The sequence below is a fragment of the Zootoca vivipara genome, chromosome 3 (genome assembly GCF_963506605.1).
Source record: "Zootoca vivipara chromosome 3, rZooViv1.1, whole genome shotgun sequence".
NCBI lineage: Eukaryota > Metazoa > Chordata > Lepidosauria > Squamata > Lacertidae > Zootoca > Zootoca vivipara.
The window spans coordinates 96,296,248-96,318,809 of NC_083278.1; the positions used below are offsets into that span (position 1 = coordinate 96,296,248).

The following is a 22,562-nucleotide window of genomic DNA, read 5'->3' on the forward strand; positions in this document are numbered from 1 at the left end:
GACTAAGATGTAATGCTCTTGGTACCAGGCCCTTCAATAACTCTTTCTGCTGCAGCCTCACTTTCCTAGTCAAATTTACCTGCTAGTAGCAGCAACAGAGATGATATTAACAGGAGCCAGGCCCTGTTATGCTCAGAAATGCTGTGCCAGACTGCTGGGGGAAAAAACAAAAAACCTATTTATCAGGACTCCTAGCATCTCAGCATTCTTGGGCATAATAGAAACTTTGTCAGTAGCCCTCGTGGCAAAGTACCTGGTAGCTCAGCTGCCATCATTCTCAATGAATGAATCCTGAGGTTTCTGCCATTCAGTCACAATTTCCGTTCTTCGATGGATGATGAACTAGAAAAATTGATTTTGTGTAGATGTCTTATTCTACACCAGGGGAAGTATTTGATTGGGGCTTATTTTCTACAGTTTTTTTTTAAATGTCCCCATCCAGATGAGCTGTACTGCTTAAAAAACAAACACCTCACCCCAAACCTTTAGTGTTTGCACATGTCTGCAATGCCAAAGGAACCTTTCCTTCAATGAGAAAAGGCACAGCATACAGGAACGCAGAAAGCTGCCTTAGAAGTCAGGCCATTGGTCCATCTAGCTCAGTATTGTCTATTCTGATTGGTAGCAGGACAACGGCTCTCAAGGATTCCACACAAGGTTCTCTCCCAGCCCTACATGGAGATGCTGGGGATTCAAACTTGGCAAATGCTCCACCATGGAACTACAGCCCCTTCCCCTGGACCTTAGCCCCTTGGCAGTTACATTGTGGGGGGTTTATTTTGCTCCCAGTGCTGTTCCTCATTGATATGAAACTACTGGAAGGAGTCCTCAGGGGATTCGGAGCGATGTGTCTGGGGCACAGTGGCCCATGTGTTGGTAATCTCAAGGCCGAGCTACTGAGAGCTGTAGCTAGTAGAATATGCAGCAGTCTCGCTGCTGAGTAGGACGCCAAGCATGTGATGCCACTTCTGAAAGAACCACACCGGCTGGCAATTTGCTAAGAAACCAAAGGCAGGCTTCTTTTGTTGACTTACAAAGGCTTTATACATCGACAAAAGCACATTAAAATTGGCTTGTTAGCGAATTCATACATCAATAAAATGGAGCAAAAGGCAAAGAGAATAAATTGATGGAAGGAAGGCAGAGAGCAAAGGTAGAGGGAGGGGATGTGAGGCAGCAGATTTGACCCCAAACAGCTGCAGCAAAAGTCATTGCAGGGGTGTAAAAGGTAAAAAGCAACACTTCTTTGAATTTCTGGTCCATGGCAGCCTTTGAAAAGTATCTCTCACCAGGGCATTCTGAGATCAGACACACAGATGTCCAAAAATCTCCTTGCAATTTTTAAAAAAGCTGTATAAATGGTAAGTAGCATCAGTGCATGGAAGGAGAGACTCTCCTCTTCATTAGCATTTTTGTTTTTTTCTTTAAAAAATGTTTTTATTGATTTTCAGCAATAATAAAACAAACGACCACACATGTGGATACTTCCTCCACGAATGATTCAGATGCATTGGCTCAAAACAGGAGACTTTCGATTACAAAGAAGCAGATGTTCTTCTTGGAGATGTGGAATTCAGAAAGCAAAAGACTGACCGCATGAGAAAGAAAAAAATTTAAAGCAGCACTTCAGCAAACTGTTAAATCGAATCATGTGAAGCCCTCTTGAGTTCTCTCAAGTTCTCACAGAATGTGATGATGGGCTCTGGGCTATTGTCTTTTAAATTTACAAAAGCAACAAAATAATACCTTGTTAATAATCATTTTTGTGATAACATGGTATCATTTTTAATTTACTTGTCAATTTTTCATTTATGTAAGCCAAAAGCCACACTTACCAATATCACTAGTCAATAGTTGCTCATTCGAGGCACCTCCAGGATTCAGCTCTTGTTAATCAAGCTGCCATGAGAAGGTGACCGATCAAGGACTTGCTCTTAATGTCCCTGCCCAGAAAGAGATCTACAGCCTTACAGGTTCTTGTTAGCAAAGGCTGAATGATACTACAGCAATGGATTTCCTACATTGGCTGGGGGGTTGGGCTAGATGGCATTTGAGGTTCTCCTCTTTCCAAAGGGCAGGTGAATGTACGAGTGATATGAAAACAACATCATTCTACAGCTTGGCCCCAACGGGTGTCTGTCGTACTACAATCAGAGTGCATTCCTCGCCTCGCTCCTTTTCTCCTGGGTCTCGAAGTGACATCTCCAAGAAGCTTGCTTGCTGGGAGCTGTCACGGCCTGCCCCAAGGCAGGGAGCACACTAGTTTTGATGATCCATCCATAATAAGCTCCAGTTGTAGGTGATTCATCCCTGCGTTCAGCTGGGGACACATCTTGTTAGGCAGCCTGACGTAACACAGTCCGCAGGCAAAGGGCTATGGGAGCCAAGTGCACCTAACCGGCAGTATTTTAATTTCAGTGTTAAAAAAAAAAAACCCCAACAAGAAGAAAAGATGGCAGCCTCGTTACCCTAAGAGTGTAGGCTGTGTTATTTTACAGAAACATAGGTCCTGCTTTCCTCAAGGCTCAGGGGTGCCTTCTATTTGCCTTCAGCACAAATATTTTCTGCAATGCAAATGCCTCTCACATATTAATATGTGTTGGATTTCTTGCTTTGCATCAGCTTACAACTTTTCACTAAGGAAATTGGCTAATGGACATTTGCCCCTTTTGGGGGGCATCCTCCCTCTGTTGCTCCTCCCCACTTTTGCCGTGGCCCCACCCATTGGCATGTGGCCCTCAGAAGGTTGAGAAAAAAGGGAATGTGGCCCTTGGTCTGAAAAGGGTTCTCTCCCTTTGATCTACGTAGGTCTCCTAGTCCTTGCTCAGCACTCTCTCTACTGCCATACGGACTCCTTTAGGTAGGTGGGCTTTAATGGCAAACTAGTCAGAAGTTTTGTAAAAAAGCATTGCTCCAAAGTTCTGGGGAAAATTTGCATAATCGAGTGACCTACAGAACAAACCAGAAACACCAAGTTCAGGGCATATGTAAATTGATGTATACTCAAGCAAAAAGAACATCATGATGCTATTGTTATAATTGACTATTTCATGGATTTCTTTTTCTTTTTAAAGAAGTTAAGCTTCCGTCCTGCTTTGACCTGCTTTGAGCAGATTAGTCAAACTAAGAAGCTTTTCATTCTCCGATGTGAAACCGATATGGGGGCAAAGCTTAGTGCACAATTTGTAATCAAGGCAGAATGAGAGAGCGCACCAATTAGTCTGATTGTACCAATAGAACTGTTGCAAAATGGCAATTGCCTTATGCTAACTTGTTGCAGCAGTCTGCCGCTCTTCTAGAGTAGTGCAATGGAGAGATTTGCTTGGATCTCAGGCTCGTCTCACGTATCAAATTTTGATGTCCCTGCCAGCCCTCCTGCTGCCAAAATTTGATGCGCCCCGCCCTTGTGCTGGCTGAGAGATGCGCTGGGCTTTGAGGAGGAGGTGCAAGGCTCTGGCAGGTCTTAGAGTCCCCCCCCCCTTCCCAAGGATGGGAAAGTGCTAACAAGGAGGGTGGAGAACCCTAGGATCCTATCAGAGCCCTCACGCCACCTTCCTAAAGACCACCTCCTTATGCAGCTTTGGGAAGGCAGTGCTACAGGTGTGGGTAGAGAGTTGTCAAATGTTGCTGAAGGCGGCCAAGAAAGGCCTTGAGGGCATGTTGGACCACCCTGCTCTATCTGAAGGGCTATGAGGCGACAGGCCTCTCCTCTATTCAAGGGACTTCCTGCTCCAACTGCCTGCCAGGCTTCAGGGAATCCGATCCCTCCTACGGTGGCAGCCAAGAAGCAGATAAACAATAAACGTTCTTACCAAGCAATTTATTGTATATTTCACAGAGACCAATGAAGGAATGAAGTCTTCCTATGATAATGGCGTTGCTCTGAGTAAGGTCCCACCCCCTCTGTCTCTCCTATTCTACATCATGCCTGCATCAGCTAATCTGAGCTTTCTGTCTGACTATCCTCAATGCTCGCCTGGTCCTGAGGGGGGGGGGGTCAGGAATGCTTTCCAAAGACACTGAGTCTATCCACTGTCTCCCCCCTGGTGCTTCTTCTTCCTGCTCCACTGTTTTCCAGTCTCTCCCCTCTACAGCCTCTGAACTATGACCTTCTGCAAACCACTGTTCTAAATCTATACTGTTCTTGGGAAGGTTCAGGAGAAAGGGGGGGGGTCCCCAACATTCCTCTTGAATCCAGTCCCTGACACTGCCATTTAAAGATAAAGAATTCTAGGAAGGGCATGAGGGCCTCAAAGCTGCCCATCAACTGTGAGAAACACTTCAACGGCAGACTGAGCAAACAGGGAGCTCACAGTCTTCCCTTCTATGGTGAAATGCATTTCTGTTTCGATTAAAGTACTTATTTCTAAATTTGCATTTCTGCAGATGAGTCAAGCAAATTATATGCAAAACTGTGCTCTTTGGGGGGGGCGGCAATGCGGAAGTGACCACCCTATTCCCAATACCAGTTTGCTGACACACATATTTACCAGATTGGAATTCTGATGTGCCCCTCTAGGAATTTCATAAATGCTTTTTTGGTGAAATGATATTGCCACTCTAATTCCTGAGTACACAACAGCCAGATGGAGATGTCACATGGAGACAAGAGAGGTGACACAGGCCAGAGGTTCACATGCCAAAAGAACAAATTATCTCCGTTAGATTCACAACCTTGGCCTCAAAGGAGTAGCTGTCAGTGAAGTAAGCAGTAGGCCAGAATAGAGTCCTATTAGCATGCCATTTTGGGCCAAGGTTCTGTCATTTTTATTCCATGGCCTAAGAGCAGATGGGCTGATGGTGTAAATACTTAAAGGTATGGGCTTGCTTTCAAACTAGGTTTTGTGGTAGGTTTTAAACATTTATATTGCATCCATTTTGCTACAACAGTGTCAATCAATTAAAAAATAACCTGAGACTATTTACTGTACCAACCTTTTATTCAGCCCTAATCCTTTCTCCAACCTCTTCTCTTTCATTTCACTTTTTTACTCAAATTTTCAACCTTCTTCTGTGAATGTGATTCCAAATGAACGATTCTGGATTTAGTTGTAAGCCTTTATATATAAGCCTTGTTTGGATGACATGCTAAGCCAAACTATGGTTTAGTGCAGCCTGGTGCAGCAGCGAAAAGGGGTTGGCTTAACATGTCATGAGAAATGTCTTACAGTGAGCCAAGACACTCGGTAGTTCACACCTTCCGACATGCAACCACCAGGGGGGGTAAAGACCAAATCAGTACAAGATATTATCGCAACAGAATCTGTAAACATTTTTTCCCTCCTAAAAACACGTGAAATAACGAGTAACGAAAGATAACAGTATCCAAAAATCGTCTTCTCTTCAAAAATTCGAAAATCAAAGGATCCTGCTTCCAGGTAATTTACTCCTGGGATTTTGAGGGTGAGGGATGTAAAAATGGTACTAGAACACTGTTTGGAGGTGTTTTGTATTTTTTATTTTTGCCAATATTACCTTCATGGCAATCCCAAAAAATGGTGGGAGGAAGGAGAATGAAAGTGGATAAACTGCCTTTTCCTACCCCCTGCTAGGATTCCAATCTCAAAAATTTATTTATTTATTGAATTTATATACCGCCCTATACCCGTTCCTCAGGGCGGTTCACATGCTTAACTTTGGCTGGGTCTTGGGAATTTACCAGATTATATAGTCATACATATCCACATTAGGTAAAGGTAAAGGTAAAGGACCCCAGGATGGTTAAATCCAGTCGAATTTGGAAACTGCTCCTAGTCGAATATGGGGTGCAATGCTCATCTCCGTTTTCAGGCCAAAGGAGCCGGTGTTTGCCCGCGAACAGCTTTCTGGGTCATGTGGCCAGCATGACTGAACCGCTTCTGGTGCAATGAAACACCATGACGGAAGCCAGAGCACACAGAAACACTGTTTAGCTTCCTGCTGCAGTGGTACCTATTTATCTACCTGCACTGGCATGCTTTCGAACTGCTACGGATAGGTTGGCAGGAGGTGGGCCAGAGCAATGGGAGCTCACCACCGCTGTGTGGATTTGAACTGCCAACCTTACGATTAGCAAGCTCAAGAGGCTCAGTCGTTTAGATCACCCACATCCCCATACCCATGTCTGTGTTTTTTTTTAAAAAAATCCACATTAAAAACATATCTCCAAATAGTTATGATCTACAAATAGCATCTTGAGAGACAAATACATTTTAAAAACATTAGCATTGATTTAACGCCCCCCCCCCAATGTATCTTACAATGACTTCCAGAGTTTCAAAGGGTTTGGCTTTGGCAAATGCATATGGATGAGAAATTCCCATGCCTCCTGATGGGCGGCACTTCAGGATACACTAGGATACTGGTATGGCATTGAACACTGAGAGACCCAAGATGGGGTTCATAGGCCAAAGGTCCCTTCTTGAGAGGTCTAGAGGGCATCCCTTCAAATAACTGCTAATGCCTGGAGTAAGTCTGTTGCCATTCAATCCCAACATGAGAGTAGCAATAGAGGAATCCCCAAACAGAGAGTGTCACCCATGGCCAGCCTGTGAATAGAAGAAACAAGAGAGATATTAGGCAGATGCAGAGCACTAGAATCCAGTGAATGAGACAGAGAAGCAAAGCTCACCAGCTCAGCAACTTCTCAGTATTCGGCAGCTCTGGAAAAGGCTGAATGCCATGCAAGGAATCATTTTAGGAAAGGAATTGAAAAGAAAACTTGTCAGTGTTGCAATGCTGTTGCACAATTCTCTGGCGCTCTCCCAGTTGAAATACTGTATACTTAGTGTTCTAGTCTCCACGCCTCAAAAAAGAGATGCTGTCGAGCTGGAAAAGGTTCACAAAATGGCAACCCACATGATAAAGGGAATGGAGGAGCAACTCCCCTGGGAGGACAAGTACAACATTTGAGGCTTCTCTTTATGATATATAGTTCATTTACACATCTATACAACCTGAGCTTATGATGGAGGGATTCACAGCATTCACACCCCAAGAGGTTCTGGCTTCTCCACAGCAGCCTTGGACTTAAGTAGACCCCAACCATTGCTCTCAAATGCTGCTCTCTGACTCTCACTCCAGCCTGCCTATTTTATGTCTATTTTATAACTCCTAACTGCAACCCTAAAAAACTCTAAAACTAATTCTCATTTGAGGAAAGGAGGGAGGGAACACACTCATTTACAAATAAGATTTTCCCTTGGTGTTTTGTTGTCCTAGGTAAAGGGACCCCTGACCATTAGGTCCAGTCGTGACCGACTCTGGGGTTGCAGCACTCATCTTGTGTTATTGGCCGAGGGAGCCAGTGTACAGCTTCCAGGTCATGTGACCAGCATGACAAAGCCACTTCTGGCGAACCAGAGCAGCACACAGAAACACCGTTTACCTTCCCGCTGTAGCGGTACCTATTTATCTACTTGCACTTTGACGTGCTTTCGAACTGCTAGGTTGGCAGGAGCTGGGACTGAGGAATGGAAGCTCACCCTGTCGCGGGGATTCGAACCACCGACCTTCTGATCGGCAAGCCCTAGGCTCAGTGTTTTAACCCACAGCGCCACCCACGTCCCATTTGTTGTCCTAATCGCTCCTTATCCCCAGACTATCGCCTCATGCATAAGGCTAGCCTTGGTTTAATTTGCTTTTGACAACATTTGAGGCTTTTCGGTTTAGAGAAAAGGCAAGTAAGAGGCATAAGAGAAGTGTTTAGAATTATGCAAGATGTGGAGAACGTGGAAAGAGGTAAGTTCCATCCCCCACACACGTCATGTCACTAGAACATAGATGTACAATGAAGCTGAATGCTAGAAGATTCAGGGCAGGCGAAAACAGGAAACAACATAGCCTGGGAACTTGCTCCCACAAGTGGCAGTGATGCCACCAACTTGGATGACTTTAAAAGAGGATTGGATAAATTTATGGAGAAGGCTATCAGGCTGGCTATGTTCCACCTCCACTGTCAGAGGCTATATGCCCCTGAATGCCAGTCGCTGTGAATGTGCTACTGTGTTCAGGTTCTGCTCTGGGGCTTCCCTCTGGCATCTGGTTGGCCACTGTGAGAAGAGGATGCTGGACTAAGATGGACCACTGGCCCGATCAAGGATGGCCCCTCTGATGAATTAGGATGCCTGGAGCAGACCTGATGCTACCCGGCATCATCTTAGCAGATGCTCAAGTTAGCCCTCCGGGCCTATTCATCTAATTGAACTGATATGAGCTCAGTCCACCAGGCCCTGCTGCCTCATGCCTTTGATTCATTTCAAGCTCTCTCTTTTATCTTTGTCTGAATGGAGAACTAAAAAGAAAAAGGAAGGTTAAGCTCAGAGTGACTTTTCTTTTTTAATCAGATGACCTTCTTTTCGGTCTTGGCAGAATGCTCCAGGCTTTGGAAGGAAGTGCAGCAAAATAAGGTGCCCTTTCATTTAAACCATCTCTGGATAGTGGGCATCAGGGTGAGTAGGAAAGAGAGGAAGACGGAAAGAACACAGCTCTCAAGAAACACTGAGAGAATTTCATTCCACTAAGACTTGATATCAAATGCATCATTACAGGTTTTTGTTGCCGAGATGTGCAAGGACTCTGTGATTTAGGTAAGGCCAAAGCACCCTTGAAATGACTGCTGTAAATGAATGGTTCGTGTGTTCTTGTTATCTGATTATAGAGAAGGGTACAAGATGACATGCAGGTCATCTCAGAGAAGCTGAATTCTTCAGTGACATCATTGGAGTCTGCTTGTCACATTCTCTCCTCCTCACATTCTCAGCTCTTCTTGAAGCACTTGCCTCTACCTGGATTTCTATAAACATTTCAATTTGCAAAAACAAAACAAGTGTTCAGAAGTTAGGGGAAAGTGTAGAAAAGTATGCTTTTCTTTTTAGAAGTGATGTTAGCTACCTTGTGTGTTTCAAAAGTGAGCTAGAAAGACAGGTCATACTGTAAAAAAATTCAGATGACATTAATGTCCTTGAATGAACAAGAGTTGCTAGCTTAACGCTGTGAGTTAAATGAGTGATTGTGGATGTTGGCAAAACATGAGCAACATTTCTTAACTTGAATATCCGTGCATAGTCCTCTGAGTGGGCAACAGGGCTTTTCTTTAGCTGGAACTTGCTTCCGCAGCGATGCTGGTGGTGGAGCAATCGGGCGTTGAAGCATTTCCCCCCTCCCAAAAACATGTTGCTTGTTTGACTCCCCCCCTAAAAAAAGCTGGGAGTTCCTCTTTTTCTAGAAAAAAGCACTGTTGGGCAATATACATGCACTGGTGTAAGTCTCAAAAATATGCGCTTTGCTGGACACGTAGATGAAAAAGAGGAGTTTGGGATGAATAAAGGTTGAACAAATGAGAACCCTTTGAACTTCTAGCTGGAGTTAACTGAGACTGAAGGCAAAGCCTTGGGGCATGAGTGTGCTCTAGTAGTTGTGGGTAAGGAGTGCCTGTTTCCTTCCATTATGCTCTGCTGGTATATTGCAAAAAACGGCACAACTTTCCCCTTTGAAAGGAAACTAACTCTGGGAATGCTGCTCATGGGAATTCCCAATGTTCAGGGAAGTAGGGAAAGCAAAACGAGAGGAAAGAAAGCATTTGTGATCATTGCTGCTCAAAGCAAAACCAACAAGAATGTGCCGGTTCTGTACAGCCCCCTGCCTCCCAATTTCCTTCAGAAATCATAAAACTGGAATCCAGATTCTGCTTTAGAGTTACAACACTTGCATTACAAACAGCAAGGAACTGCACGTGGGTCAGTTGAGCGGAGTTGCATGTAGGCAAGTCAGGAGCTGGAGTCAGGAGACGGTCAGCAATAAAAACACCAGTGCCAGTGAAATTAACTCTTCATTCATAGAAACCCAAACAGCTCAGGTGATCTCAGCTAGTGACCACAAAAACTCTTCCCAGTAGGTCTTGCCCCAATGAGCCAGTTGCGAGGACTCAAGGTCCCTGCCTTCCCACAGCTGCCTAAGTCTCCTCATCTCCAGAGTTTTTCCCAAACAGCCAGAGACGGTGTCTGCATGCAACCCATCTCCCCTCCGCGTGTTCTGGGAGCTCAGGGGGGACGGGAGCTGGTCGTAGCAGGACGGGGAGACTCTCTGGATTCTTTTTCTATATATAATTTTTATTAAATTTTCTGTTTTGCAATTTAGAATACTCATTTAAAAATCCTTAAAATATCAATGACTTCCCTTCATCTCTTTCCATGGTTCATTTTGCATATCCCTGCATATTTTACATAAACTAAACCATTCAGTATTCCATTATTACATCCATCAAAACTTATTTACACTGTTGAATTTATCTTAATGCTGCCAACGTTTTCAAGTGTACACAATTCCCCCCCCCCACATATTCAATAAACATTTTCCATAGAGACTCTCGCTCATTTTCCATAGAGACTCTCTGGATTCTTCAGCAGCCTGACTCATCTCTGTCTCCTGCCCCCCCTCCTGCCTCTGAGTCTAGACTGCTCTCTGTCTCAGCCTCTTCCTGCTCACTAAACCCTGCTGCCTCTTCATCTTCCAACACCTCCTCCCCCTAGTCTTCTACCTCTGACCATGCATCGTCGTCATCCTCCCACTAATCCCCTGGCTCTGAGCCTTCTCCCCGCCCCCCAGGGTTCCCTTGGGGGGGGGGGAAGTTCCCCAGCTGGGGCCTCCCACCACTCCTCTGCATCCAGCCAGTCCATGACATCACCCCAGAAAATAGTAGGAACATTCTGAGGTTCTTCTTTTTCTTCTAGGGGGAAAGAATCTCAAAGAATTTTCTCTGGAAAATGTCTTGAGAAACTTTGGCTCAGCTTGAGGAAGGAGGTCTAGCGTTGTTGCAAGGGAGAGTCTCAGCTCTCATTAGGATACAGCGAGCAATGGGGAAAGTATTCCAACAGCATTCTAATGAGGGCTTTGGATTTCCCTGCACTGCAGCATCTGTGGAGTATATCTGAGCAATTGCATGCAACTTCAATTGTTCTTAATAGAACTTTTCCTGCATTAGAGACTTCTGGGCTATTCAATAAAAGCGTGCTCCTTTGGCCCAATAGTAGCAGCGCTTGGTAGGATTGCTTTGCAACATTGTCCCCCCACCCCACCCCCCACACAGACAAAAGGCAGAGTGTCCAAATGGTTGATGCAGCTTGATTCTATTGCAAGCTCAAAAGGAGCAAAGAGATGTTGGCTCTAAACATCTCTCAGCGCCTTCCAGTTATTTATTGCATTGAATTGCTCTATTCAGTTATTTATTGCATTGCATTGCTCTATTCAGGCCATTTCTTCATCTAACCCAGCATTGTCTACTCTGACTGGAAGCAGCTCTCTGGACCAGTAAAGAAAAAAATTAGGTTGCAGGTGATGGGAACACACGGTTCCTTCCAATTTAATTGCTGTATTAAATACCCATAGTGGTATTCAACACTAGTCCTACTCAGAATAGACCCATTAAAATTAAAGGACTTGGGTCAATTCATTTGAATGGGTCTGTTCTGAGTAGGTCTTATTCCACCCCTACATTTTGAGTTTTATTAATTGGTTGGGGGCCAAATTTATTTACTGGGACCTTAAAGGTCAGGACACACTTGTTTACATTTTGAAACTATTTTGGTTCCGGTTTGTTAGAAATAACCTGGAAAAATTGGAGCCAAAGGCTCCCAGATCTGATATGCAGGGGTGCTATTGAAGTCATATTTGTTTAGAATTCTTCTTTATCTACTGATGTATCCACTGAGTGCTGGTGTGTGTTTTTTTTTTTTGGGGGGGGGGGATACATTAGGAATCACCTTTTTTTTTACCAACCTGATCCTGCTCTTGGGAGGGGGGAAATCCACTTAGAAAAGTGAGTTTTTGTCAGGATATGCAAAACTTAGCTCACAATCCCAAACTCTCTGGGCGTGTGTGATGCTACCTTTATGTATAAGAACAAGAATTTATTCCCTACTCGAAGCAGTATAATTAATTTAAATTTAATAAATGGGTTAAATTTATATCCCACCTTTCCCCCAAGGAGCTCAGGGTCATATGTGTGGTTCTCCCCACCTCATTTCATCCTCACAGCAACCCTCTAATGTAGGCTAGGTTGAGAGGCCCAAGGTCACCTAGTGAAGTTCGTGGCTGAGTAGGGATTCGAACCCTGGTCTCTCAGACCCATCACTCTGACCACAACACCACCACGCTGACTCTCACACATAGAAGATGCCACTTTGCCAACCCCCCCCCCCAGCATCTATTTTATGCTGCCAAGGACTAAAGATGACATTTGGCTCCCAAGCTCCTTTTTCATTTGAATCCTCTGCACAATGCAGGCGGCAACTGTGCATCAAACCATACATGTGATCAAAGGGGCTGCTGCCGTTGCCAGAGCTAAAAGTAGCTCAGTAATTGAAAACAACCATTTCCTGCAGTGAATCGATGTTGCAAAACTTGGACTGGGATATTCTGCACACACACACACACACACACACACACACACACACACACACAAACCAATTATTTGTGGCAGGCAATAGATCTTCAGCAGAGTATAAAGCAGCAAGCACTTCAAGAAAAAAAAGCAAAAACCCAGGCTGCATGAAATCCAGCACTCAACTTGCCCCCATATCGTTTTTGGGCTTTTTTGTGTGCTTTGTCAGATGGCTATGCTGCCACGAGGAGATTTTTTGAAAGAACAATGCCTTGCTGTCATTATTTTCTTTTCCAGGCTCGAGAGGTACGTGCAAATTAATGCAGGGAGGACTGCAGAGCAAGCGAGACGCAGAGTGCAGGGCTCAGAGGTTTCCATTAAAATTTCCACAGCTTTTTGAGAAAGCTCAGCTTTAAACAAGCTGCTTTGGTAATTGATTTACGCAAGGAGAGAAGAGCCCAAATCCTAACCAATCTGTGATCAATAATGGTTTTTTTTCCTGCAGGCTGAAAAGGATGCTGGGGGCTGGGGAGTTAACAGTAGGTGGCATGATGATGCATCTGACTTGATGCCTTATTTTCTCTTTTCTATTTGTACTTGCTGTAATAGTCAATTCAAAACGTAGATCTAACTCTGACCTCCGCTGTCAGCAACGCTGATTACCAGCCAGGAGCCTGTTTGTTTTTCAGTTGGCCAAAAAAATGGGGGGGGGGGGAGAGGCGAGAATCAGTAGTTTTCATCTGCCCCACTTGCTCCTGACATTTTAAATCTTAATTTGAGTTTAAACATTGTCTAAAGCTAGGGCCAGGGTAGATGAGATTTGCAAGACTGCACAGTCAAGAGCCTGCATTATGTTATGTACATCACAGGAAGAGGCACCAATAAAATTTGAATGATGCAGATAGAAATAAAATTGGGGGGGAAATACAGCCCTGCAGCAATGAGTCAAAGAAGAAGAAGAAGTACAAACAAAACCAGCCCTTTATCGGTGTATTTCCAGAATCACGGAGGCTATGGAAACAAGGCAAACTCAAATGCTAAAGGGGAATATGCCAGCCATGTTTCTGAGAAAATGGACTTTCAAGTCCTCCTTTTATCTTATTCCCTGACAAATGAATTTACAGCAGAGGCGTATTAGCTTCTAGGACAGTGGATGAAGTGGAAGAAGAGACAGCTCTTACAGTACAAAGCAAGATCGTTGTGGCCCCATCTGCACAACTCGTTCCGTGGTAGAGCATCTCTTTCTCATACCTAAGTTCCCAGGCTCAATCTTCCTCCACATCTACAACTAGGGGTGGGAGAGACTCCTGCCTGAAACTCTGGAGAGCCACAGCCAATCACTGCAGACGATACTGAACTAGATGGACCAATGGTCTAACATAGTCTAAGGCAGCTTGCAGGGTGTTCCGAAGACAAGCTCTTCCACACAGCAATTAGAGGGGCGGGAGCCTTGTTTTCTTTTGCATCTGGCCAGCCTGATAAATAACCAGCGACAGTGTTGCTCTGCTCTACCCCACACTTAGCAGTAATAGTTGGCATGCTCGTTTGGTAGCATGTTCACGCTTCTGTCTCGGCAGCATCTATGCTGGCTCGGTCACATGCACAGAATAGAAGGTGTCAGGATCCTCAGAGATGTGCTCTGTGGGGAGCTATCCTCAGGCACCAGGCCTATGGGCAGACCACGACTGAGCCACAAAGATGTCTGTAAACATGACGTGAAGGCTGGCAACATTAACCCCACCATGTGGAAATCCCTTCAAGATGACCACAGTGCCTGGAGACATTCAACGGTCAGGTCATGTACCCACAGCAGTGATCAGAGGAGGAATGACTGCTGGGAGGAGCGCAGAGAGAAGAAACACCATTGTGCATCTCAGCAGTGAAACCAGATGGCTTCATTTGCCCCAGCTGCAATAAAACATGTCTCTTTCAAATGTGGCTTCTACAGCCACAGCAGGCACTGTAACTCTCCAATTGTTTGCCTTTACCCCCTCTGGCATGCTCCTGAATTGTCTCCCAAGACAGGCAGATGCCAACAGAAGACTACCTAACACTATACGTTATTTGCTGTCACACAATCTTTGCAGGAAACGGGGCCAGTGCAAATTGCATTAGCTCTCTTCAATATTGCATTATTATGGTGCAGGGCATGCGAGGAATCTTATAAACAAGCAAAGCTTTATGAGGAGGAGCTGCTACTCCATTTTAAGAACCAATCTGGATAGCTCCCCAGGAATGCCAGCAGCAAGGGCTATGTAACAAGGCTTAGGAGCGCATCCTACTCTGGACCCTATTCTGAGCTTCTTCAGATGTCCAGGAAATTAACCCAGTCACTCTGCAGTTTCCAGAGTGGATTATTGCACCCAGCGCGACAACTGGTCTCTCGTCCAAAGGATGTTTGCATGTTAGATATATAAGCATGTAGACCAACTGGGCAACACCCAGAATGTGTTAATGTTCCCATTGATTTAGACCAGGCTTCCTCAAACTCAGCCCCCCAGGTGTTTTTTGCCTACAACTCCCATGATCCCTAGCTAGCAAGACCAGTGGTCAGGGATGGTGGGAATTGTAGTCTCAAAGCAGCTGGAGGGCCGAGTTTGAGGAAGCCTGCTTTAGACTGCAATCCTGCAACAGTTTCTTGTCGTATTAATATTTCCATTTACCATCTGCCTCTGGGGTTTTTTTGGGGTGTGTGTGTGTGTGATGGCATACACATTATGACTGAGGTAGGCTACCTGCTATAAAAATTCAGCACAAAACCCATTTGCATTTTAGAAAGACCCTGAGAATACCTTTTAATCCATTTGGGGTGGGGATAACAGTCCATCCAATTATTTCTTGCAGTGTTTATACTCAAGTGTGGACCAGTGTCACCCAAGGCACGCCATCAATCATTCCTCATAAATTCTAATAGCCTTAAATGTAAAATGCTTTGCACCGTTTACCGTGTAAATGCAAAATCAATGTAATTTTCCCTGATAATGACAGGATCTCTCTCTTTCTGCAATCAGCATTGTTCATTTGACTGAAGTCCTGATAATTTAATGTACTGCCATGCATGAAACTGGATTGTCACAACAGATTTAGAGAGAATGCCGAGTTTTAGCATTTCATTATGCCGAGTCTGAGCTCCCAGAGTATCCTTCGTGTCTGAAAGGAGATCCTGAGAACAAGCAGGCCTCAAGAATTTTGATCGTAACACATTCTGGCAACCAGTAAATATTAAATAAAAACTGCAACTTGCCAATTTTATGACTGGAATGTCAAATTTCAGGGAATGCTTCATGAAACCAGTTCACATAGATGTTGATGCGGCAGGACTATACTGCGATAAAAGAACAGAAACCGACTCGATCATTTTCGAAGCCTTCCTGTACTAACAGGTGATCTGAGAGGAAGTTCTTTTACTGCACCCAAGTTATAGAAATGCTTGTCTGCTCCCAATGAAAGTGTTTCTGTTATTAATTGCATGCATTTTGCAACATAGCAATAAAAGCTGTCAAGCTACTGTTCTGTTCCTCTGCTTCCTGCTTCCCTGAGCAGCATAAAATACCAAGCAAGCTTTTACATGATCAGCATGGAGAGGGCTGGCTCAAGGTATTTTGCTGCCCGAAGCAAAACAAGATGGTGCCCCCCCACAGTTCCACATCCAGAAGAAGAAGAGGAGGAGGAGTTTGGATTTGATATCCTACATTATCACTACCCGAAGGAGTCTCAAAGCGGCTAACATTCTCCTTTCCCTTCCTCCCCCACAACAAACACTCTGTGAGGTGAGTGGGGCTGAGAGACTTCAAAGAAGTGTGACTAGCCCAAGGTCACCCAGCAGCTGCATGTGGAGGAGTGGAGACGCGAACCCAGTTCCCCAGATTATGAGTCTACCGCTCTTAACCACTACACCACACTGGCCAATTGGATGGGCAGATGAATCTTGCTTTGACACTAGCAACACGACATTGTCATCCACCACACCACAAAGGAGCAGGCTAACACAGGTGGTACGTGACAGGCCATGAGACACTATCTTCCATCATAGAACAACAGCCACCTCATGCCACCTGCCACCTGAGGCAATTGCTCCACTCTTGTCTGATGGTAGGGTTGGGCCTGTGCATGGAGGAAGGATTGGAGACAAAGGCCACATCCACACCATACAGATAAAGCACTGTGATAACACTTTAACAGTTGTGGTTCCCCCCAAGGAATCCCGGGATCTGTGGTTTATTATACTGAAGATTGTTGGAAAACCTCTACTTCCCTCCCAGAGATACCACTCCCACAGTTCTGTGGAAAGAGGGATTGAGGATTAAACTCTATATTCGCAGCCAGCGTCTTTGAAGATAATATCCCAGGTACCAACTGATCAGGCATCCCCAAACGGCGGCCCTCCAGATGTTTTGGCCTACAATTCCCATGATCCCTAGCTAACAGGACCAGTGGTTAGGGATGATGGGAATTGTAGCCCAAAATATCTGGAGGGCCGAAGTTTGGGGATGCCTGCAACTGATCCATGGCATGAATACCTGAGACCTGAGGGCATACACGGCTGATGCAAATCAATGACTGTAAAAGAAAGCATGGACTATAGCTTGCTCCAAATACTAAAATTTGGAGAAACCTCCTGCATTTCTTAGCTCTTCTTGCTTGCTGCCCTGGCATACCAATTGAAATCACCAACATCATCTTCCAACATTTTGTTTATACACTGGGATAAATTCAATAGGTTTTGGTTATGTTGCAAGCATATGCAATATGGGGCTGTGCCAGTATAGGAATATACACAGAGAGGCGCCGTGGTGGGAATCAGGGAGGCAGGCCTTTCTGTGTGTCATTCTAGAAGCCCTTTAGCCATCCACAGAATCAGTGACATCAGTGCTACTGTATGCTCTTGACAGACCCTTTCTAGTAAGCACAGGTGGCCCTGCGGTCTAAACCACTGAGGCTCCTAGGCTTGCCAATCGGAAAGTCAACAGTTTGGATCCCCGTGACAGGGAGCGTTGCTCTGTCCTAGCTCCTGCCAACCTAGTAGTTCGAAAGCACACCACTGCAAGTAGATAAATAGGTACCTCTGCGGCGGGAAGGTAAATGGCGTTTCTGTGTGCTCTGGTTTCTGCCACAGTGTCCCGTTGCGGCGGTTTAGCCCTGCTGGCCAAATGACCCAGAAAGCTGTCTGTGGACAAACATCAGCTCCCTCGGCCTGAAAGTGAGATCAGTGCCACAACCTCATAGTCCCCTTTGACTGGACTTAACCATCTAGGGGTCCTTTACCTCCCCCCCTTCTTTTAGTAAGCGGCTATAATGAGACTGTAGCTAACAAGCAGGATGGGCTTACACAAGGGATGGGGCACCAGATGTCACTGGACTTCAATTCCCATCAGCCCCAGCCAGCATGGCCAATGGTGGGAGATGATGGGAATTGAAGTCCAACAACATCTGGAAGGTCACAAGTTCCCCATCCCCGACTTACCCTGTTGGATTTGCGCTGGGTGAGACTGTAGCGACAATGGAGCCGAGCAACACCTGTGTTGCCTCAGCTTTGTCTATCTACTAGGCTGGTGTGCAGAAAGACACCATAGCAGCTGGTGAATGTACAAACATTTCCAAAGGCACGGTAATTTGTTTTCAAAAGACCATGTTTCATATTGCAAAGCGTACAGATGTCCTGTGTATCTAGAATACCTGAAGTGCTCAGCACTGGGAGGGAGGCAGGCAGAATACGCAAAAGCACCACATGGAAGACCAGAGAAAATATCCGCTTTGCTTTTCCCCTGTCATATTAATGATGCCGATTCAAGAGGGTTTTTAATACGTGCGAAACCAAAAAGAAATATCTTATAATTACTTTAATTAGTTTCCCTTCCAAACTACCTATAAAAATGATAAATGAAGTAGATGAAGCTGATTTGCATATATCTGCCTCTTGGTGGCTTCTCTTTCCACTTCCCTTTTTAAATCCATGGCATGAAACAGACAGATTGTGCTCCATAAAACACTTCATCTTTCTATGTCACTGACAGGGATATTATGTTTATGGCAAACTGGCAAGATTAATTAGGGATGGGCTATTTTCATTTTGGCATCTACTGCTCTTGTACACATGCTAATAACTTAATGGGTGGTGGGGTAGGAATACTACTACTTCTTTTTTTACTACGATGGTGAGGTCCTTCGGAAAGTCCCTTTGCAAATAAAGCGGTGCCATCATTTATAGACAGTCCAGCAGCTAGACTGACTTTTATTAAGTTGGTGGCGTTGGAAGTTCAATCAGGCTTAAAGTTACAAGAAAGCTTGGAACTGTTTCTGTCATGTTCACGGGCTTAGGTCTACTGTGTGACAGACTTGTGTTTGGTAAAGGTATCCTTAGAAATATTTGTTGGGGTAACAAGTGCATATTCCAAAATTAGGGCAACTGCAATTTCTAACTTTTTGATTAGAAGCAGTAATGCAATTATTATTGGGCTAAAGCAACCCTTGACCTCATGGTAAGCAATGAAGAAGAAGGGGCCAAGACTAGTTCACTCATGTCTGCTTCCACCCCACCCCACATTTCATGCTTGTTAACTAGGATCCTGAACATGGAATGGAGCAATACTCATTTTTTTTTAAAAGGTTGTGTGACAACTACCGGTAGGGATGGCCACATATGCCAATTTCTGTTTTTCTTGGCTTCTTAGTTTTTTTTCAATCTTGACTTCAGTTCTCCACACTTCAATATCCGTTTGGCATTTCCCCTGCAATGAAAATTCACTAGCATTTTGGGGCAATTCCCCCTCCCACCCCCACCCCCCAGTATAGACATTTTTGGATGTCATTTTGCCCAATACTTTTGCAAAGCAATTCCCCACAATATAATGCATTTTTTGGATATTGCACTAATATACACTTTTGTTGGATGAATGCACTAATGTATGCATTTTTGCACACTTTACACTGGTATGTGCATTTTTGCACACACCACTTGACTGGGGAGCTGCACTGCAAAATTCAGAGAAGTGCAACACTGATCAAAGTTTTTAAATGTTTCGGTTTGCTGCTTGTTGTTTCAGAAAGTGCCTATTTGGTAGACCTGCCTTTAAATCCAGGTGGAATGAAATGTCTTCCTTGTCCCTAGCAACAGTGCCTGGGTGATCCTGGATGCTTCCTGCTTGGATGTTGGGCTGCCCTCATCCCACTTTGAAAACTGAGCTTGGTGCTGCAAATAATTTGAAAGACTGGATTGTTCCCATATCTTGTGGATATGCAGTTTGGGAAGGAGACCACAGATTCCTCAGTAGGATGTGTACTTGTCTGTAGCCAAGCGTATAATATCTGCTCCCCCTTATTGCTCCCTAATGAAATGCTTCATCTAGAAAAGATAGCCGGGAAGGAAGTGAGATCCGAGGTGCTCAGCACACACAGCCAGAGGCGCAGAGAGGCTTCCGCAAGCAGCTTTCTTCACAGCCAGCTGCTCAGTGCATCGTGATCCCTGCCAAGGCATCTCTCTGGTTCATCAATTGACAGCACCTGCTCCCCTCTCAGCTTATTGGATCAGAAACGTCGGAGCACCTGGCTGAGCAATGGCACCAGTGACTCAGCGCTGCCTCCCACAACCTCAGTCCACGGCAGCCGAGTGGGGGAGCCTGCTTTCTCCCTTCTCTTTTTGCAACCAGAGAAGCAGACGCATAAAAGTCAGGCTGCATGGTGGCTCTCTCCGTCACATTCTCAAATTGTACACTGGAGCTGCCATCAGATAGTATCATATTTGGGTGAAACCACCCAGGGAGGCGGGTGGTGCTGTGGGTTAAACCACAGAGCCTAGGGCTTGCCGATCAGAAGGTTGGCGGTTCAAATCCCTGTGACGGGGTGAGCTCCTGTTGCTCGGTCCCAGCTCCTGCCAACCTAGCAGTTTGAAAGCATGTCAAAGTGCAAGTAGATAAATAGGTACCACTACAGCGGGAAGGTAAACGGCATTTCCACGCACTGCTCTCGTTTGCCAGAAGCGGCTTAGTCATGCTGGCCACATGACCTGGAAGCTGTACGCCGGCTCCCTCAGCCAATAAAGCAAGATGAGTGCCACAACCCCCGAGTCGGTCACGACTGGACCTAATGGTCAGGAGTCCCTTTACCTTTACACCCAGGGAAACCAGGGCTGGAGTTTCCAACATAGATTCAGCAGAGGGCACCATGTTTAGAGCAGCCTTTGGCAACATGGCGCCAGCTAGGTGTGTTGTTGTTGTTTTTTAAAAAATACAACTCCCAAAAGCCTCAACCAGGTGTTTTGGAGTACTACTCCATGGGTAGGCAAACTAAGGCCCAGGGGCCGGATCCAGCCCGATTGCCTTCTAAATCTGGCCCGCGGACGGTCCGGGAATCAGTGTGTTTTTATATGAGTAGAATGTGTGCTTTTATTTAAAATGCATCTCTGGGTTATTTGTGGGGCATAGGAATTCGTCGTCGTCCCCAAAAAAATATAGTCCGGCCCCCCACTAGGTCTGAGGGACAGTGGACCGGCCCCCTGCTGAAAAAGTTTGCTGATCCCTGTACTACTCTCATTAATGCCCCCCCCACCCTAATATCTGGAGGGCACTAAGGTCAGGAAGGCTACTTTACAACAGCGGGTGGGTAACTTTTTTTTTTACAACCCTAATACAAGAGGGAAAATATAACTAAGTAGTTTGTCAGATTACCGGGTGCCGGAAGTGAGAAAAGATTCGCCCACCAAAATCACCTCTCCTGCACAACTATGGAGAGGACATGAGTCAGATCCTCAACTGTATCCCGTCACTCCAGCACAGTGCCTTCTCAGTAGTATCAAATGACCTCTTGTGGTGAAATGATGATTTCTTTTATAGAATTTGTAGCCCAGACATTGCAGAACAGAAGGGAAGAAGTCTCTGGTTCCATCTCTCAGCCAGGGGTCTGCTGTTGGGTGGGTGAGTCCATGTTCTCGGCAGCAGGGAGAATCTGTCCAGATTGTGATGACGCTGGCATCAGACTCTCAAGGATGAGGTGAGGACTTGGAGTCAGAAAGGGAGCTGCATACAAGTCCAGCCCTGAAGTGTGTGTGCAAGACAAGCTTATGGTGCCAATGCCCCTCTGGCGAGAGGATGTCACACTGTTGTCCTCAGAGGACTCCTTTGCAGAAGCTCTGGTTCAATCAGAGTCTCCCCCATGGTTTGGGGCGGGGGAACTGTTGGAGCCCCTTTAACTGAAACAGCATCTGTCAGCGAAGGGGGAGCTTGCAAGTCAAGAAAACTATTCTCTCTCTCTCTCTTTAATACAAAAGAATCAATACAATTTATGCACTGCTTGATTGTAAACAAACAAACTCAAAGCAGTTTACAAAAAAGACGAAACAATAAAATCGAGAAAAATTCATGACCCTAATTTAAAACATACAAATGTTAAAATATTAAAACCTGTAAACATTACTTCAACTTTCTCAGCATCTGGGTAGGCTTGTTTAAACAGGGATGTTTTTAGCAGATGCCAAAAAGAGTGAAGGGATCTGCTTGATCTCAATAGGCAGGAAGTTCCAAAGTTGCTATAAAGCTAAACAATCAAGTAAGGTATAATATGGTACCTGAAGTTGTAAACTTCTGTAGCTGTACAGGAAGACTGTAGCTCAGGCATGTCAAACATGCGGCCCTCCAGATGTTTTGGACTACAATTCCCATCTTCCCCAACCACTGGTCCTGCTAGCTAGGGATCATGGGAGTTGTAGGCCAAAACATCTGGAGGGCCGCATGTTTGACATGCCTGCTGTAGCTGAAGTAACATTACAGCCTTGGTCTCTTACAACAGCAAGCCTGAGTCCTGCACAGGTTTTGCCTCTCCTCTCCCAAGACCAGCGCTTGCTTGGCTACACATAAGCAGCCTTTAGACATGCATAGTGCTTCTAAATATGGTTTCTAAATAAAGATGCATACGATAGCAGAAAGAGTATATAAAAATGCATTATACTGTAGACAATAACTTTGCAAAAATGTGTATATTAAGGAAAATTGCATACGAAGATTTGTATATTCGGAGAAATGCTGCTGAATTTTCATGATGACTTGTTTTTTTAAAAAAATTGCAAGCTGGCCTGGAAGTTTGGAGAACTGAAGAGCAGAAAAAGAGAAAACCAGAGAAACTTAACTTGTCAGATTCATCCATCCCTAAAACTGAGAGCTGAACAGAAATACCATGGAGCTTACTAAGTTTCCAATAAAAAGCTTCCTTTTTT

The 22,562-nt window shown here is 45.0% G+C and overlaps 1 protein-coding gene across 2 annotated transcripts in view; it reads right to left on the bottom strand.

Moving 5' to 3' along the window:
* Positions 1-345: 345 nt before the first annotated feature.
* HHAT (hedgehog acyltransferase) overlaps positions 346-22,562 on the bottom strand; it is a 168,398-nt gene continuing 146,181 nt past the window's right edge. For both annotated transcript variants that reach the window (XR_004692343.2, XM_035111262.2), the window contains one exon: positions 346-6,527. Coding sequence is in view for 1 of the 2 variants with exons in the window: in XM_035111262.2 (XP_034967153.2) it covers positions 6,436-6,527 (92 nt within the window). In the remaining variant the exon portion in view is untranslated. The remainder of the gene's footprint in view (positions 6,528-22,562) is intronic.